At 37.2% G+C, this 19,744-nt stretch overlaps 2 protein-coding genes across 2 annotated transcripts; one reads left to right on the top strand and one right to left on the bottom strand.

Moving 5' to 3' along the window:
- Window positions 1-220: 220 nt before the first annotated feature.
- On the bottom strand, window positions 221-4,018 carry LOC121788624. Its single transcript, XM_042187265.1, has 5 exons — window positions 3,602-4,018; window positions 2,242-2,291; window positions 2,001-2,078; window positions 1,057-1,633; window positions 221-968 (listed from the first exon to the last, which is right to left on the bottom strand). Exons 1-5 carry the CDS (start codon window positions 3,752-3,754, stop codon window positions 429-431), a joined length of 1,398 nt encoding a protein of 465 aa, XP_042043199.1. The 5' UTR covers window positions 3,755-4,018; the 3' UTR covers window positions 221-428.
- Window positions 4,019-17,095: 13,077 nt separating this feature from the next.
- LOC121788630 (L-type lectin-domain containing receptor kinase VII.1-like) lies at window positions 17,096-19,425 on the top strand. The gene has a single exon (XM_042187269.1). The coding sequence runs from the start codon at window positions 17,175-17,177 to the stop codon at window positions 19,245-19,247; it is 2,073 nt and encodes a 690-aa protein (XP_042043203.1). The 5' UTR covers window positions 17,096-17,174; the 3' UTR covers window positions 19,248-19,425.
- Window positions 19,426-19,744: the final 319 nt, after the last annotated feature.

Genomic DNA, 19,744 nt, shown 5'->3' with positions numbered 1-19,744 from the left:
GTGCATATACGGATATACCAGATGTAAATCGGCCTTTGGTTTTATAAATACTAACTTGTATAAACAGCCCATCCCAAGGGACATTATACCAAAAAAATAGGATAACTTTATTTAGAGATATGCAAACACCAACTCTGGAATTGCACTTCTTTTGCCTTGTATGGAACCGCACATGAAATTAAATTTCTCCCGAATGGAATTCAACGTGACAAAATTAAAATTGGTGTAACAATGAAAAGGAAAATTTTTTAATTTTGTACATGGAACATGTGTATTTTAAAGTAATCAAATTCGCCTGTCATCGATTGCCCTCTCCGTAATCTACAAATCTACAATCAATATGTTAGACATGAATCAGATATAATATAGAAAGAAGTCTGTACATTTTTCTTTTAACACAAGTTTTTTTTTCTATTGATAAAACATTGTCATCTCCGCACTCTTTTCCTTTGTTTTGCTGGTGTATTTTTACGATGTGGATCACCTAATTCAGTTTTCAATTTCGCAGGTCTCTTCAAACCTTTCTTAGCCTTCAACAAGGATTGCTTCAACACACTGTTACCGGAATTACACTGTTTCCTCGATCCCACCGGAGTGGCAAGAGCAGCATTCTCTGGTTTCGAGGCTTTCTCCGACGTTGCCTCCTTGTCCTTGTACACTGGAGCACGAGGCTGAGGCCGCACTGTCCGCGGCCTCACCGGAGGGTTGCACGGGATGAAGTCCGACGTGGCTTCATTGCAATACCCTCTGCAATGCAGCTTGTAATCTTTCATGATCAGCTGCCGCAGAGTGATTGCAGCCTTGTACTCACGCGTGCGTCTCGAGTAAAACACCAACGCATTGTTCGCCAGCAACAGCAGGTCACGGAAGAGCTCCTTCGCTGTTTTTATGGACCGACTGACGATTCTTGATTTTATCGTGCCAATGTCCATGTGCTGCCGGATAACACGTCTGTATCGCGCCCGTTTCTGTCATCAGTAATGTCAAGAGAGACGGTAAGAGGAAGACAGAGTGAACCTTTTTTTTCTTTATGTAGTGAGTTTGTTGTCTTCTTACCTGACTGTCCATTCGATGTCTGAAGACTGCTGCTGATTCACTCCGTGCAATGGATTCGAATATCTCGATCAAGCTCTCCCTTCCGGTGGTCTTGGAACTGGAGATTCTCATGCTCTTACATTCGTTGGTTGATGTTTCCTTATTTGCAGTCGAAACAGCATTGGAAGAACCTAAGTTATCATTGTTGTCAACACTTCTCTCTTTGGCAACTTGACTGCAGTCCTTTCTCTTTCTCTTCCCTCGTTTCTTCCTAACGATGACTCCGTGCTCATAACCGACCTCAGGGAGGTCATCAATGCTTGGATCCTTTCCCAGCTCAGAGCAGGCAGATGTGCTGGGCTTCGTCTCCGTCTCCTCTGCTTGAAGCTGATGGTCGCACAACCAGCTTCCCATCGTGCTCGTTTCTTTTGTGAAGCTGCCAACGGAGTTCTCACCATTTGATGTCTGCCTGCTGATTGACTCGGTGGCTTCTGAGTCCAACACGGGTGGAGGTGATTCAGTCTCGCTGGAACCGGATTCACCTTGTTTAGATTGTTGTTTCTTTCCCTCCAATGATTTGATCTTCAACTCAAGTGTTCTGGAAATCAACAACACTAAGAGATTATTGAAAGAAAAACAGATGCTCCACAATAAGTTACACGGAAAGTCAAAACACGACGATGAAGAAGAGGATTTCGTAAGCAGGTGCAGAGAAAACAATCACAATTCAATAAGCCAAAGTAAGCACCAGATAGTACTAATCTTTTACTAGTTTTTAACGTGTCACAGACTATTAGACTAGTTCTAAACTTCAAACAAGACATAATCTCGAGGTTCAAACGTTATCATCCCTATAGCATCTCCAGGAACATGTATAAGCAGACAACTTACCTAAACAGTATAGAGAGAAGAGTAAGTAATTGTATTTTATGCTCACATAAATACATTTATACATCTGTGCTAACCCTATTGAGTTTTCAGATTTAACCAGTTCTCGCTTGAGCTCTGCAACACGCTGCATTTTCAGTTCTTCAAACCAAGCCCTGAGTCATTCACATTTCACAAGAACAAACATTAGCTTTGGTCGGCTAGAATTTTGAAACTGTGTTACTAACATGCTACATCAGAATCCGAGTCGGTAAAATCCAGATGGATTGTGAATGTAAATCAAACTAGGCACGATAATTAGAAGAAAATATGACTCACGTGGATCCAGAATAACGTTTTTGTAGGTCTTCGTACCTTTCTTTACAAGCCTGGAATTATTGGAAGGTCTGTCATTTGCTAAGTAAAAGTTGCAAGAAAAACAATGTGCAATATCTTTATCTCTACTTTTTATTGATTAGATACATTTTTTTGGTGAGAATTATTTCAGAGGCTCATGTTTTCATATAAGCATTCTATAATCTTTAGAAGTAGTAGCAACCTGTAATTCCTCCTCTTACTTTTTTCTGTTTTTTAATTCAAATATACAGTTTTAGATGAAAAAGATGCATCATTCATCGACTAAACCGAGCTTACAAAATGACAAAGATTTATATCAGAAAGTATTGAATAGTGCACCCATAATACCATCCTCATCTTTCACTTTCTAGAAACCATATTCTTTAGGAACTCATATTTTTCTAGCTAATGAATCCTAAATCTCTTGGCTAAGTCCCAAATCCTATTAAAACTTCACATATCAGTGTTAAATTGGATATATATATATATATATCACAATCAGGATCCCATATCTACCAGTTAGCCAAACTAGTGGAAGACGCAAGACAAATAATGTGAAAAGGAACTAAGAACAAGCATAAGTGGATAACAAGAACATCCAAGTTTATTCACTAGTACATTTTTCTTGTGATCTCTAATTCTAATCTTGTGATACAGCCCCATGCCATTAACTAACAGAAAATAGGTCAGATGAGATAGGCTTTGACTCGAGTAATCAATATTAGCATACCACAGGGCACAGGCACTAACACCGAAGAATTAACCAAAAGACCAAGCTCTTAACAGAAACTTCCGTACCCAAAAGACTAAACATCGTCGACTACCTACCACAAATCTTTCGATCGAGACAGAATCATAAAATGAGAAATTTGTAGAGAGAGAACCACTAATATTTCTTCATTTGATCAATCATATAAACATTGTAACTAAAGACTATTAATATATTCTTGACCATATCAATCCTTTGCTGTCCAATCAAAATATGTGGTTATTGAATAGTCTTCAACTCTTGAGTAGCAGTGACAGCCATTTATGTATGTTTTCATCAAATTCTCTGCTCTTCTAAGTTCAAAACTGCTCTTGCATGCATGATATGAAGCACAGATTAACCAACTTTTACATAGGTCAATTGATTATTTATTACTTTAATTATTACTACTATTAGCAAAAGAATTCATACGTGATCAAGCTGCACAAACTCTGTTCATTACAATTGAAATTTTTTACTGACCAGAAAATCCTCTTTTTATAAATGTGATTTAACTTGCTTATCATCAAATAATTTTTATAAAAACAATAAAATTAATTATAAATTAGACATTAATTTAAACTATGCATCGACCTGAGGAGTAAAGGCATACGGATAAAGGGTGCGCGCACGAAGCTCCGAAGCGACGACGTTCCAACCGCCGGTTCCGTGCCTCACAACAGCGCCACCCAAAATAAGATCCTCCCACGTGCCCCACACAGCCGGACTCGGCGACTCCGCCCCCATCCTCCAACGGTCGAATTCTCGAAACCTAGGAATTTCAAATTTGGGGAAATATCTCAAATTTCAATTATCTGAATGAATTCAATTCCGTTGTTCAGTTGTTGGAGAAAGAGAATTGTGATTCTGAACATCATGAATAGTTAGCTACATGCGGAACAATAAAAAAATCGTTTGCGTTACATGACAAAGATATGCAATGCAAGAATAAATTGAAAATTTGAGGAGAGAGGAATTGAGGAGCGAGAATCTTTGGAAAAGCATTTGTCTGTTGGGCATACCTAAACTCTCTCGCCAAATTTGTTTGGATGACGATGGCCGTAAAAGCATCCACAAGCAGCAGCGGGCGTCCCGGCAGACATCGGATCGGCGTGCTGGACGTCAGACATTAGGCGTAAACCCGGCGGACGCGGATGTCGCTTGCGGACACCGGAGTTCCGCGGCTTTCCAACGACGTTCGTCGTGACGTCCATCATTGCGGTGCCACGATGGACGTCCCGATTTTTAATTTTATTTTTTTTTAAAAAAAACTCTATATATACGGCTCGTTGAACTTCATTTCATTCGCACCACTTGTTTGAACGAGTTTCTCTCTCTACTTTCATTTTTTAGGTCATCCACAATAGGAATAGCCCAGCAATAGCTCAGCCATAGCCTAGCCACTGCCACATCATCAGCACTAAAAATCCTCCTGCCACATCATAAATAGCTCAGCCATAGCCTAGCCACATCATAAATAGCCCAGCCACATCAATAGCCACATCACTAATAACAATTATATAAAAATGAAATAATTAACAATCACACAATATACGGAATTTAATTTACGAGACATATACGAGAAACATTAATAATACTATCCACATCACTATTAACAAATATATACAAAATGAAATAATTAACAATCACACAATATGCGAAATTAAATTTACGAGACATATACGGGAAAATGACGAACAAAGCGCGTATATATAGTGTTTCGAAAAAAAAAAATTTATTTTTTCGCGCTAGGCGGTGCGCTGGGCGATCCGGGCGCTGCAATAGCGCCGAACGGACCGCCCAGCGCACCGCCCAGCGCCACGCGACCGCCCAGCGCTGCGCGGTTTCTCTCTCCAATCGCCCGCTGGGCGGCTGCAATAGATCGCCCAGCGAACCGCCCAGCGCCGGCGCTCGGCTGGGCGGTCGCTGGGCGCCTATTGTGGATGGCCTTAAAGATAAATGGAGCACCACGATAGTGATTCTCCCACCACGAGCGAGTCACAAACGCCGACTTTTCCGTTAGAGTTGGGAAAATGCCGACGGAAGTGCACCGATGTCCGGGATGGCACCGATGATTCCCCAACCCCAAATGGCGGGGATGATGCACGGGTACTACAATATGTACCCCATTGGTGTGCAGGGATGGGTGGGATGATGCCCCAAATGCCCGGGATGATGCAGGGCATGCCTGCCACTGCGGTGGGGAGCAGGCAGGGGGTCCTCCAATCATTTGGGGACAATGTCTATCGCCTCTACATGGATTTATTGTCTAGTGATTTCCCCCATAGTACTCCTCTGGAGACTCAGTTCACCGGCATTGAGACTTTCTCTTTTGAGGAGTTGAGGCTATCTCTGGTCAGAGAGTCTCCCACTGAGATGCCACCGGCGGCAGGGAGGACGCGGAAGCAAGGGATAGGGAAGGACAAAGGCACTACCTCGTCCTCGCGTGCAGGGAACGAGGGTGGGGCGGGGGCCGAGGAGGAGGGGGAGGAACCCGGCGGGAGAAAGAGGACCATCTGGAGCATAGGGGAGTGCGTCGCACTGGCGAAGGCCTGGATCAGTGTAGTCGAGGATCCCTACGTCGGGGCTAACCAGCATATCGACAGAATGTGGTGGCGCATTAGCTAAAGCTACCTCCAATTCAAACCGCCAGGTGGGAAGCCTAACGATGGAAAGCAATGCCGGAAACAGTGGGAGCGACTGAGGAGACAACTCAACCGATTTACCGGCATCTACCAAAACAACCTCCGCACGTCAACCAGCGGCATGCCCCCCCATGATGTGAAGCTTCTGTCTCACCAGCAGTTCCCCGACAGTGAATTGGGTTTCGGGGAATTCAAATATTGGGAGGTTTTTCTTGTGGTGCAGACTTCCGCCAAGTTTAGTTCGGGTGTTGAAGTTGGCTGGCCGAAGCGGACGAAGATCAACGCCTCCGGTTCCCATGAACTCCCTGACGCCGAGGCAGAGTTCCCGACCCCTCAATCGTCTTCAAGCTGACGTCGCCCGGTTGGGCAGAAGACCGCGATGCGGATGGCTAGGGGAAGTGCCAGCGGGTCCCCCGAGGTCCAACCGACAGCTCCTTCCCAGATCGATCCCGAGCTCCATTCACTCGCTCGCATACAACTGCATGAGACCCTGATACACAACATGGAGAAGTGGTATGCAGCGACTGACCCTTTATACAAGTTGATGCTGAAGGATGTCATCGACAGTATGCGGCTCGATTTGGGGCGCCATCCCTGCCCGTGAGTGACGCCGAGACCGGCCATGGGCACGACGGGACTGGCGGCGGGGACGACGAGGAGTGAGACGGGGGCCGCATTTGTCGAAGCTTGAGGTTGTTTTTTTAACTATGTATTTTTTAATAATTATGTATGTTTTTTGTTTTAAATAAAGTGGTTGAATTTTGTCTGTATTCGTGTCGAAATTTTAATTCCGTAAATTGTTTAATTCCGTAAATTATTTAATTTGGTGAATTTGTGAAATTTTATTATTGTGGATGTCCGTCGGGATGTCCTTGGGGATGTCCGTCATTGTGCAGTGGGATGTCCTTATGACGTGGCAGAAGGTGTTTTTGGAAAGTCCGTCGGGATGTCCGCTGGAACATCCGTCCACTGTGGTTGCAATATAGTCTTTTATTTTCCCTATATATTTTATTTTATAAAAATGTCATAACTCATAATCATAGATTTTTATACTCCATTAAAAAACATATTTTAATCTTGGCTTTAGTATATTAAGTAAATAAATCTTCTTACCAGATACCCAAGAACTTGAAGGATTGATTCAAATTTTTATGGAATATTTTTATGTAAAAAATTAAATATTATCTTAAAATTTGTTTTTTTTTTCTTATTAAAGTACTCACTAGAAACGACGACTCAAAAATCAGTATTAATATAAGTATAATATGCATAGCATGAATATACTGATATCAATAACATTTAATCATTCAAAACCTTATTCATCCGCCACACTTATGGATTAGGCCGTGTGCCGACTCATGCGCCAGAGGATTGATTTCCTAATCTTGAGACCAAGGTGACAATAAAGTTGATATGTTCAATCAAATATTTTTTGACAAGGGTAATCATATATAATATGAAAGAAAACTATAAATATCTAAAATATAGAAAGTATTTTTTTGTCCTTTTTTTAAACCATAATTTAAACTTGTTAGCATATTAATTAATTACTTAATTGATTATAATTTACTGTTTTTGATAACATATAAAAAACTAAAAAATTCCAAGCAAGAAAATAAAATATTAAAGGTAGGAACAAATTTCAGTTTATATACATAGAAAATGAATTTCTATATGCGTCGAAAATTGGAATTACATGCGGAGCATAAAATGTTACAGGTGGAAAAAATTTATTTTTGGATGCAGCTTCCACTTATTTTTCGATGCATATTGATTAAGAGAAATTTCATCCAAAAAGCATGGATGTGGCAGACCTCACATTTATTAATTTTTTACTTTATGCTCTTCTCCACATCCACATTCATGCTCTTCTATAAGGACATGCTCAAAGGTCCCACAATTTCATTATTTAATTTAAATACTTTAATTACTAAAAATATTTGTACAATATAAAAATACATTAAAAATACTCAAACTACTATTACAAATTAAAAAAAAATAAAAATTACATACTTAAATCCTAGAAAATAAAAATTACATACATAAAATCCTAAAAAATAAAAATTACATAATTAAAATCCTACAAATTAAAAATTACACACTTAAAATACCTTCGTGGAAGACTATTCTATCCCCAATGTTTTTCGGAGACCTCGTATCATTGCATAACGTGCATCAAGTTGCTCGGGAGACATGTGCGACGTATTGGCCATATTGAGTTGAGCCAAAAGAGTCCACAACGAGTTGGTGGGCGGTTGAGGTGGCACAAAGGGAGCAGGAGCGGGAGCTGCAGCGACGCGACGGTGGTTGGCCGCCGCCTGTTTCCTTCCTTGCGGCCGGCGTTGGGAACTACTCGGGCCGGCGTAGGCGCTACCCAAGTTAGCTGCGGCAGGCTGGCTAGCCACATCATCCGAGCCGACGTCGGATAACCACTTCGACCGTTTGTTGGAGGAGCTGGAGGAGGATGATAAGCCTCACTTATACTTCGAATGCGTACGCATCTCCTGCCAAGCGCTGAGGTACTTGAATGCTTTGTAATAACAAGATTGGTAGGTCGCCATGGAGGCACTGTGATATCGAGCTAGCTCTTGTCGCTCCCCGCCGACTCCTGTTCCTGGTGGTAAATCCCCTGGAACTTTTGGATTTATTCGTTGGCTCTGAAGATGGCATTGAGCACCATACTCTCATTGCGCTCGATGGTTCCCTCCGGTCGGGTGGCATTGTACCGGCGAGAGACGCGGAACCAAAACCTATCTCCGGTTTGGTTCGTGCCAACCTCCGGATCTTCGAATATTTACAAATAGGCTTTGAACATCATATCCATCTCCCTCGGAGTGTACGAGGTGCGGACGTGAGGATTGCAGCCACGACCCATGACACGAGTGCTACGAGGATGAGGAATATGAGAAGTTTGGGGAGTCGCCGCTCCCTCCCTCCCAATCCTTGTTCGGGTGCCCACCCCTATCGCCCATCAGGGGCATCTTGCTCGTCCACCGGGTAAGGACGGTAGCCACACGGAATTTGAGAACCTTGGGTTAGAGGAGGGGGCGAGAATTCCGTTTCCGGACTAGGGAACCATTCGTGGTTCCAAACACGGGAGCCGGAGGGGTTATCGTCGGAGCCGGACATTTTTTTTTACAAGAGTGAAGTGAAAGATTGAGAATTGATGAGAGAATTTAGATGAGAATTGTATAGTGTGGTGTAAGATTTTTTGTGTGGAAATAGGGGTATTTATAGATGAAAAATGTGAATTTTGGGAAAAAATTGAAAAATAAATTAAAAGCGGTGACAAAACGGATATAATTTAATGGGAAGTGGGAAAATATTTAAAAAAAAATGATTTTTAAATTAAAATTTGATTTTTTATAAAAAAAATGAAAAATGCCAACGGCTAAGCGGTTGGCCAATTGTGTGCTGCCACATCTCCCTGCTCAGCGGCACAGATGTGCTCGATGTATCGAGCAACGCCGTGTCGTTGGCAAGAATGCAGCGGCGGACGAGGAGCTGTCGCGCCGTCGGCACGGACGCTGTCCGTCCCAGCAATCACCGTTGAGGATGCTCTAATTAATATGCTAAGGAAATTTAAGTTATTCTCATAATATGCTAATAAAATTTTATTTTGTCTTTAAACTTCACCAACAATTTACCCAAGTAATAAAGTTGGTCATAATTTAAGCTTTGCTAGCATTATAATGAATTATGCGAAATCTTCAATTTTATATGTATCGATTTTTTTTGCTATATACTCAAAAACTTCAATAAAGGAAACAAAGGTCAAAAAAATTAAGGAAAGTTTTTATATTTTAGATGTATTTAATATTCATATTATATTTTCTCAGATCCAAAATACTCCTTCTATCTCACGAGAATATGCACTCTTGGTTGAGAATAGATTTTAATGCATCATAATTGATAAAGTAAGAGAGATATATTTTTTTAAAAAAATTATTGAACTATTCTTTCAATTTTAATTACTCCCTTTGCCTACCATTTAAAGAACCATTTTGTCATTTTGAGTTGTCCACAATTTATAGAACCATCTACTTTATTCTACTTTTAGTATACTGACATCACATTCCATCAACTTTTTACATTCACAATCTAAGGGTGCTCTTAGTATTACTTATAGCATCATAATCTAAATCAAGACTAAATCTTCACCCTTAGATTTTAAGTGGATGAGATTAAATCTAACGAATTTCAATAAATAGTAGACAAAATATCAACAAAAGGGTAAGACCGTTATTCTGTTATCATATCATAATCATTGTGTATTTTTATATCAACATTGTGTATTACAAATATCAACACAATGACATGAGTATTTTAACACAAGTACACAAAAATATCAACACAATTTTATTGAGATTTTACATGCATAATATCGAAATATTTTTGATGTATTTGTCGATAAAAAAATATGTTTATCAACATATACGAAAACTGAAATAAAAATTATCAAATTTCATCATCCGAACGTCGTCGTAACATATGCAATTGATATCTCGTTAGAATCCTTATAAAATTACCTTTACTTTGATATATTTTATGCGAAAAAATAATTTAAATCAAGAGAGTTACATAAATTTAAAATTTTAGGATAATTTTATTTTATAATTATTTAAATTTAAAATATAATTCATTTTTCATTATATCAACCACTAAATCTTCTAATCTAATGGTTAAAAATTGATCTCAATTTTGAATTGCTAATTTGTTATCAATTGATTACATCCTCACAATCTAATACATTAAAACTAACTAGTTTTAGCCCACGTGCGATGCACGACGAAATATTTTATTATCATACTATTTTAAATTGTTAATTGATTAACACAAGATCAAGTTTTGATTCCGAAAACAAATTGGTAGTATTGCAAGTTTTAAAATTGGACGATAGCTTTTCAAACCTCAAAAAGGTTTTAAAATTGTATTTTGAAGTATAAAAGCGCCGACGCAGAATAATATTGTCACAAAATTGTGTATAATCTTTTTTGTATTCTGTATCCATTTAAATTAGTACTATACTTTATTATAGTCGAGCTTCATTACATTGCAATATAGTGACCATAATACTCTAAAAACCCAAACCTTGAAACCTAAATCTTAAACCCTTAACGTTAAAATATAATCATCATGACCAACAAATGAGCCAAATATAATAAAATCCTCCCTCCGTCCCAGTTCAACTTTACTTTGTTAATCACTTTAAAACAAACTTTAATAATAGAAAAAAATAAAAAGAATATCATAACTTCATGTTAAACAATATGAAGAGATTGAAAAATATGAAAGGAGTGAAAAACGTGATGAAAAAAATATGTGAGTGGATAAATTACCAAATATCATATATTTATAGTCCAAAAAATAGAAGATAACTCCTCAAAACTTTTTCACTCTCTACACCTATTATTTAAAATTTTAAAACCTTTTAATTTCCAAAAATTAAAAACTAAGCGTTATTTAAATGTTATCAAATTTCTCAAGGCAAAAGTATACCTGCAAAAATAAGTGAAGATTTTACAAAATAGTTGCCCACATATATTTTTTAATTGTTTGCAATAATATAATGAATAGAATAAAATATAATAATAAAAAGGAAAGATAAGAAACTAAAATACGATAAGCATCAAAAGTAAAATAACATAATTAAAAAAATAAATTAGATTAAATAACTGGGAGATAAAGATAATACTCCACATGATTTGACGGACAGAAGCATATTTACTGAAATAGTATTTTTTTGATTAATAGAATTGATATTTATAGAAGATTTGATAGTAACTCAATGGTATAGTATTATTTATTGTAAATTAAATTAATAATAAATATCCTTTATATCTTGTGACCTTTCAAATTATTCAAGTGGAAGTGAAGAGACAAAACACATTTTTTTTAATTATATTTGACCGCTTGTAGCTGCACACTACGCACCTTTGTGAGAAAGTTTTTATTTTTAAATGTCTAGATTGTAATATTTAAATTATATATTTAAGCTTAAATGATAATTTCATAAATACTCCCAAAACTCCCCCTTTATATATGTATAGATAGATAAATAACTTCACATTTATTTCAACAAATAACCTCACATTTAGCATAATTTTAAAATGACCTGATTTTCAATCAAAAGTGAAACAATAGCAATTTGTAATTTATGCATATTGTTATACCTAACTTTTATTAGAATTTGTTATGTACATTTAATTCGTAATTAAGATGCGAAAAACTGAAAAGAAACTTTTAACTTTATGCATAAAAATCGAAACAAAAGTTATGGCATAATTTTAAAATTATTATAATGAAATTCATGTTATTTCTTCCAAAATTCATTCTATATGCATATAAACATCCGATTCATAATTAAGATGGGTTATACGTTTATAAATAGAAAAATTGTGAGTCATTTATTTATATAATTAACTTTTTTGTAAATTGGTATACTTTATACATATTGATGTACCCAACATTTATTAGAATTTTATACATACATTCAATTCATAATTAAGATGAGAAAAGGTGAAACAATACTTTTAACTTTATGCATTAAAAGTGAAACTTAAATTATGGCATAATTTTAAAATTGTTATGATGTAATTCATGGAATTCATCCTATTTCTTCCCAAACTAATCTTCTACATATATAAAAACTCAATTCATAATTAAGGATGAATTATAGGCTTATAAATAGCAAAAGGCACTATTCAGTTAGCAAAGACAATTGCGATTAAATAAACAACGTATTACTACTAATATTTAAAACCCTAATGCGCCGTAGTTGGTTAGGACTATGCCACCGTTGCTAGCCAGCTGTTGACCGCTACGTCGCCAGCAGACGACTCCATTCTCTTCTTCCTTTGAAAACTAAATCCTAAACCCTTAACTTTAAAATATACTCATCACCAACAAATGGAAAAAATAAACAATTAATGGTTTTAGATAAATAACTAAAAAACGTAATAAGATAAGAAACAACACTTATACCACACGGTCGTGGAAAACACATTCCAAGGAGATTACATTGGATTTCTCTCCATGTTTCATGAATTCACAAACACGCACGCATCAGACTCGAATGGATGACGAAGTATTGCTAGGTTGTAGACGGGCATCAGACTCGAATGGATGACGAAGTATTGCTAGGTTGTAGACGGTTTAGGAAAGTGAATTCCATAATTTTTAAAAATTAGAATGCAATAAGGGAAGACAATAAAAAAGTGAATTGTAATCTTACACATGCTACAAATTTATAGACGTAGAGTATTGAGAAGTCGTCCTATTTTGGGAGTTACAAATATCAAAGAATTATCATTCGCATGACTTATGAAATTATTATTATTATTATATTATTATTATTATTATTATAATAAATGTACAGTCATGAACATTATTGAAAAAAAAAACGTATATAGTGGTCTTTGAATGAATGCCATTAATTTACAATTGCCAATTCATTGATTAGGTTATGTAGTAGTATTTTTGAATCGTAATATAATTCATAACTGTCAAGAGAGTGGATAATACAATTATAGTATTTATAACTGTTAAGAGAGTGGATAATTATGACAATAATTCATAATCAATTTTTATATTTGAAGATAGAAACTGCCGCATGAATTAAAATTGTGCGTACCAAAATTTTATGAATTTTAGTGAAAGATAATTTAATCGCTTTTATTAATTACATTTACATCCCTTATACAAAATTACTATTCAAAATGTCCCAAAACTCACCTTTTATATATGTATAGATACTTTAAATAGGTCTCAAAACACGTGCGGAAAAAAACTGTGTCATCTTAGATAGGACGGTAGTAGTATTATTTACCTAATTATTAGATTTCATTTTTTTCATTTTGTTATTATAATTTATTGATCATGTTTAAGTTCACTAATTAAATAAAAATTAGCTGATTGCAATGTATCAAATTATTGATCATGTTTTAGTTCACATTAATTAAATAAAAATTAGCTGATTGCAATGTATCATTTTTTTTATAGTAGCACTATATTTGGTGTTGTTACGCTATAAAACCCTAAATGGGTTTGAGTTTAGAGTATGGTTGGCAATGGTTTTAGAGCATCTCTAACTATTTTCACCAAATTCAAACTCAATTTTGAGTGTATGTCACAAAAAAAAGTAATTTTACTCCAACTATTTATATCAGACTAAAATTTTACACTATTGTCTATTATATGTCTAACAAAGTTTATGTAGTGGCTCCACATTTGACGTTATTTTATAGAAAAATGTAAAAATGAGTTTGATTTTGAATTATAATTAGAAAAGTTTTCTACACTAAAAATGAGATTTGGTATATGATTGGAGATGCTTTTAAACAATTAAGCTTAGGAATAACAATTACCCACTCCGTCCCATCAAAGATGACACACTTTCTTTTTTAATTTGTTCTAACTAAATTAACTAATTACTAAAAATAGAAATATCGTTATCTTTATTTTATTTTTATTTACTTTATTATCTTCATCTAACACACAAAATAAAACTATATAAAATTTTGTGCTATCTATGGAAGGGGTTATATACATTAAGAGCATCCACAGTAGGGCGGAGGATAGCCCGCCCGATGCATCCTCCACCCTATCGTCCGCCACTGCAGGGGGGCGGACGATGCTCCCCCCATCCTCCACGCCCTATCCATCGTCCGCGAACGACCATGCAATTTTTGCATCCTCCGGACTATCCTCTGCCCCATTGCGGGGGTCCGGACGATGCAACATATTTTTCTTTTTTTATATATATTTTCTTATATATATATTACTATTTTTTTTACTTCATTTCACACTTTTCTCTCCACTCTCTTCCCTATCTCAATTTCTCTCTAAATTCAATAATAAATTCCGACGATTTTCCATATTTGCAAACACAAAATATAAAAAATAAATTCTCACGATAGGATTTACCTTTAATTGTGGTGTTTTTATATTTATTTTTGTTAATTGATATATTTGCAAACATAAAAAATATATATAAATAGGAGTTAAAACTATAGGGCGTCTCACAGGTGGATGGGGTGGAGGATAAATGCTGATGTGGTGGAGGATAGGGCGTTCCATTGTGGATGCTCTAAGGCTGAAGGAGTACTAAGAGTGTCCACAATAAGACAAAACAGTCACGCTACAGCCATAAAAAACTTGTCCACATAGTCAGCACTGCCACAAAAAACTCTTCCGCCACATCATTACAAAATACATTAAGAAAAAGAAAAAAAAACGTTTTTGACACCGCGCGACCGCCGCTCTGCCTCGTCCACCGCCGCCTTCTCGACGCTCTCTCCCCGCCGCGGCGCCTCTATTGTGGAAACTCTTACTCCACTTCAGTATTATGTTCGGTTTGACGTTAAGCAATTGCGAAACTGTACACAAATAGTAGGATATTTCTTTAAAAATTTAAAAGATTTGGCAATGGATTTCTTAATTTGGATGGCCGTGACTAGATCGATACGTTTATTTTCGACAGAATTCAACCATTGAATAAATTAATCCAATTTGATTGTATATCTTTGACTCGAATGAACAAAATCATAATCCTCAAACTTTTAGATCAAGTAACACGTCTAATACCATGTCGACATGATTTGTTACGTCTTATTTATGCAATAACTCCCAATCAAACTGCCAATAAATACTTACTGATCCATAAAATTAGGTTATATTTATTCTTTTCTAGTCCATATTGTATAACATTTTTTTTCTACTTCAATTTTATGGACCCCACATTTTCTATCCAATTTCAACTATTTCTTTTCCATTATCTTAAATTTTACTAATTACGCATTAAAACTCTTGTTAGTCCTAAGTGACATACTATTTCTATGGACGGAGAGTACCTTCGTCTCTTTTTAAATTTGACATTTTTTTTATTGAAATGAGTCACTAACTCTTAAAAAAATCTCATAATAAGGAGAGTTATCCACCAATACGTTGTATCTAATAGGGATACGTTTTTTTTTTCGGACTAATGACTTCTACACATGAAATTAAAAAAAATCCATATCGACTTGCGTCTACTCCGATATTGTGTAGAAATGAGTCACTCATTCTCTTCAAATGTCTAATAAGATGAGGGTTATCCCGTCATAAATAGAAGAAATATGCTCCACTACTAAATCGGCGTGAGACAAAAAATCAAAGTTTCAATATTTTTACGTCAAAAAGAAAATGTGTGTTTTGTTAATTAAGCAAATAAAGACGTCCAGAGCCTTTGTCCTAACGGCAAGGAGCTTAGACATTATTGTATGAGGTGCCGAGTTTGAGCCCTCTTGACATCAGTTGTAACATCAGTTGTAATTTCCTCCTTCGTATAGGAGTTAATTTTATTTTTTTTCCTCCTTCGTATAGGAGTTAATTTTTTTAAAAAAATAATAATTAAGCAATTAAAGAGTAATTTCCTCCTTAGTATAGGAGTTAATTTTAATTTTTTTTTCTCCTTCGTATAGGAGTTAATTTTTTTAAAAAAATAATAATTAAGCAATTAAAGACAAAGTAAGAGAAAGATCCATGTACCTTTCTATAGTATTGTAGTTTATTTGTAATTTCATTATTCGTATAGGAGTTATTTTTTTTAAAATAATAATTAAGCAAATAAGGACAAAGTAAGAGAAAGATCCATGTAACAAAGATTAAAAGTGTTACTTATTTTGGAACGTTTTAAAATCAGTTTCAAAAACAATACGAATCATGTAATAATGGAGGAATTAGATCAATATATCACTTATTTATCTTATGATGTCTCCGAAGAGTATATCGTTATTTCTATAAGGTTATAGGAAATTGTGTTATATAAAACTCACAAATTATTAATTATGAGCATTTGTCTATTTAGTATGGTGAGTAATGATATGCTAGGTACTTTATATGAGCTTCTTATGCGAGCATCACTTTTGTTTGACAAACGTTTTAGTGCTTTTCGTTTTGATTTATATATTAGCTTGAATACGGATGTTGATGTTTTTAATCGTTTTTATTTTATTTTAATTATTTATTGTTATTTTTTCAAAATAAGTCGGAAAGAATGTTATTTTAGCTGTGAAGGAGAGTAGTACTCCTTCCGTCCCATAAAAGATGACACACTTGGGTAATGAAGTGAGATTTTATGAGACGTTGTTTTGTGTTAGTGGATAGAGAAAATAGTATATTTATATTAATGTGAGAGAGAACTTTTAGCGAAAAAAGAGGAAATGTGACATCTTTTATGAGACAAATTAAAAAGGAAAATGTAACGTTTATTATGGGAAGGAGGGAGTGGAAAGTGTAATGTCTATTATGGGAAGGATGAAGTAACGCGGTGAAGGTGCGTTGAAATCGATTCAATGATATTGATAGTGACAGAATCAAAGTCAAATTCGAGCACATTAAATAAATTCCGCGGTCCAATTTACACCACGATTACTTTTCCCGTCCTTTCCAGATTCCATCTCTATATTATCATTATCTTTAAAATATGTAGTGAGAAATCAGCTGCTAAAAATTTTGGGATCTCTCTAAAAATCTACAGTACAATGAAAAAACGCAAACACCTCAGCTTCCAACTTCTCCAATTCACCATAGCAACAATCTTCGCCGCCCAATTCACTTCCGCCGTCGATTTCCTCTTCAACGGCTTCGATTCCTCCTCCGTCTCCTGCTACGGCAACGCCACTCTCGACTCCGGCATCCTCTCCCTCACCGGCGACGCCGGATTCGAGATCGGCCGCGCCCTCCTCCCCTCCAAAATCCCTACTAAAGATGCCGACACATCGCTCGTCCTCCCATTCTCGACCTCCTTCATCTTCGCCATGGTGCCCTTCCCCGGCCGCCTCGCCGGTCACGGCATGGTCTTCCTCTTCGCGCCGAACGCCGAAATTCACCAAGGTATCGAGGCCGCCGCGTCGCAGAATCTAGGGTTTTTGAATTTCTCCAACAACGGAGACCCTAACAATCATGTGTTTGGAGTTGAATTTGATGTTTTTAGGAACCATGAATTCGACGATATCAATGACAATCACGTTGGAATTGATGTGAATTCGCTCACATCGATCAATTCGAGTGAAGCGGGGTATTGGTCTGTGGGGGATGTCTTCCAACAGTTGGATCTCAATAATGGGAGAACGTATCAAGTTTGGATTGATTATTCTGATGGAGTATTGAATGTTACGATGGCGCCTGTGGGCGTGAAGAGGCCTCCGCGGCCATTGTTGAATGTGTCTATTGATCTTTCTGATGTTTTAGAGGATGAAATGTATGTTGGATTCACTGCTTCGACGGGGAACATGACTCAGAGCCACAAAATTCTAGCTTGGAGCTATAGTAATACGAATTTTTCACTGAGTCAGGGGCTGATTACTGCCGGATTGCCGTCGTTTGAGCTTCCGGGGACGCCATTTTATAGAACTAGAGGCTTTGTTGCGGGTTTAACGTCAGGGGTTTTGGTTGTTGGTGTTGTGTGTTGTGCATTTGTGTTCTTGTTTGTTAGAAAGAGTAGGAGAGAGAGAAGAGAGAGGGAGGAAATGGAGGATTGGGAAATGGAGTACTGGCCTCATAGGCTTTCTTATCAAGAAATTGACTCTGCAACTAAAGGCTTTGCTGAGGAAAATATGATTGGAATTGGTGGGAATGGCAAGGTTTATAGAGGGGTTTTGAATGGGGGGTTGGAGGTTGCTGTAAAGCGAATCTCCCATGAAAACGCGGATGGAATGAGGGCGTTCTTGGCTGAGATATCGAGCCTTGGGAGAGTGAAGCACCGGAATTTGGTGGGGTTGAGAGGGTGGTGCAAGAAGGAGAAAGGCAGCCTAATCTTAGTGTATGATTTCATGGAAAATGGGAGTCTTGATCAAAGGGTGTTTGAGTGTGATGATAGCAAGATGCTAGGTTTTGAAAGCAGAGTACGAGTCCTGAAGCAAGTAGCCTCGGGGATCTTATACCTGCACGAGGGGTGGGAGTCGAAGGTGCTGCATAGGGACATCAAGGCGAGCAACGTGCTGCTGGACAGGGACATGAATGCGAGGTTAGGTGACTTCGGGCTGGCCAGGATGCATGACCACGACAAGGCTGCAGGGACCACACGGGTGGTGGGGACGATAGGATACCTAGCGCCGGAGGTTGTGAGGAGCGGAAGGGCATCAACGCAGACAGATGTGTTCGGATATGGAGTGTTGGTATTGGAGGTGATGTGTGGAAGGAGGCCTATCGAGGAGGGGAAGCCGGCCTTGGTGGAATGGGTTTGGGAGATGTTTAGGAGGGGCGAGCTGGGGAACTTAGTGGATGCACGATTGAGGGGAGAGGCAGACGTGGAGGAGGCGGAGAGGGTGGTGCAGCTGGGGCTGTTGTGTGCTCATCCGGATAGCAAGGTGAGGCCTACAATGAGGCAGGTGGTGAAGATGTTTGAAGGGAGGAATGAGGTTGAAGGGGAAGGAGAAGGAGAAGGAGAGGATATGGGTGCTTATCTATTGGAGAAGATGAGAAATGGAGAGGTTTTGGCTATGCATTTGGGTAATGGTTTTGGTTTGCATCCAAGTATGGATGAGATTAGAAGAGGGATGTCTTCTACCACGTCAGTCTCTTGGAGTGATATCACTGTTGTAGAGGGTAGATGAGTTTTTTTTTTGGATTAAAAAATGAAGATATACTAGTAGTTGACTAGTTGTGGATAATTTCTTGGCATATAGATATAGGTATTGGTCTTGTAGATGTGGTAGTGGGTGGAATTGGATCACATTTGTTGTATTTATTTCGGTGTATATCATTGATTGATTTATGGTTCTATTCTTTAAAGCATCATCCTCATCCTTTTTGTGTCGTAGGAGTAGTAGAAAAGTTACAAAACCCTTTCAAACAGATATGTGAATCTGTTATGCAGTAAAAGAAAGTGTGTATTACCTTTCACCTATTTGTATTTTGAATATTGGCTTACCATGTATTTTGTGGTTTGTTTGTTTTTTCACGTATGGTGAAGATATTCCGAGTGATGTTAATCTTTAATTGAAACGTGTCTGAAATTTTACAAAAAATAAAAATCGTGGGTTCCATGATTGATTTGTCAAAATTTTGAAAAGGTTAGTTTGAAAGTTTCTTCTTCTTGTTACTTCACGTG

The sequence above is a fragment of the Salvia splendens genome, unplaced genomic scaffold, assembly GCF_004379255.2.
Source record: "Salvia splendens isolate huo1 unplaced genomic scaffold, SspV2 ctg1101, whole genome shotgun sequence".
Taxonomy (NCBI): Eukaryota; Viridiplantae; Streptophyta; class Magnoliopsida; order Lamiales; family Lamiaceae; genus Salvia; species Salvia splendens.
The sequence above is the reverse complement of the archived record's forward strand: the minus strand, read 5'-3'. Positions and strand labels throughout refer to the sequence as shown.

Bases quoted from the DNA above. Each gene is read 5' to 3' on its own strand.
- LOC121788624 (XM_042187265.1), bottom strand. From the start codon at position 3,754: ATGGGGGCGGAGTCGCCGAGTCCGGCTGTGTGGGGCACGTGGGAGGAT. The intron at 2,079-2,241 runs GTGAGTCATATT...TGAATGACTCAG, and splicing joins AAACGTTATTCTGGATCCAC to GGCTTGGTTTGAAGAACTGA. The intron at 969-1,056 runs GTAAGAAGACAA...TACTGATGACAG, and splicing joins GACATCGAATGGACAGTCAG to AAACGGGCGCGATACAGACG.
- LOC121788630 (XM_042187269.1), top strand. From the start codon at position 17,175: ATGAAAAAACGCAAACACCTCAGCTTCCAACTTCTCCAATTCACCATA.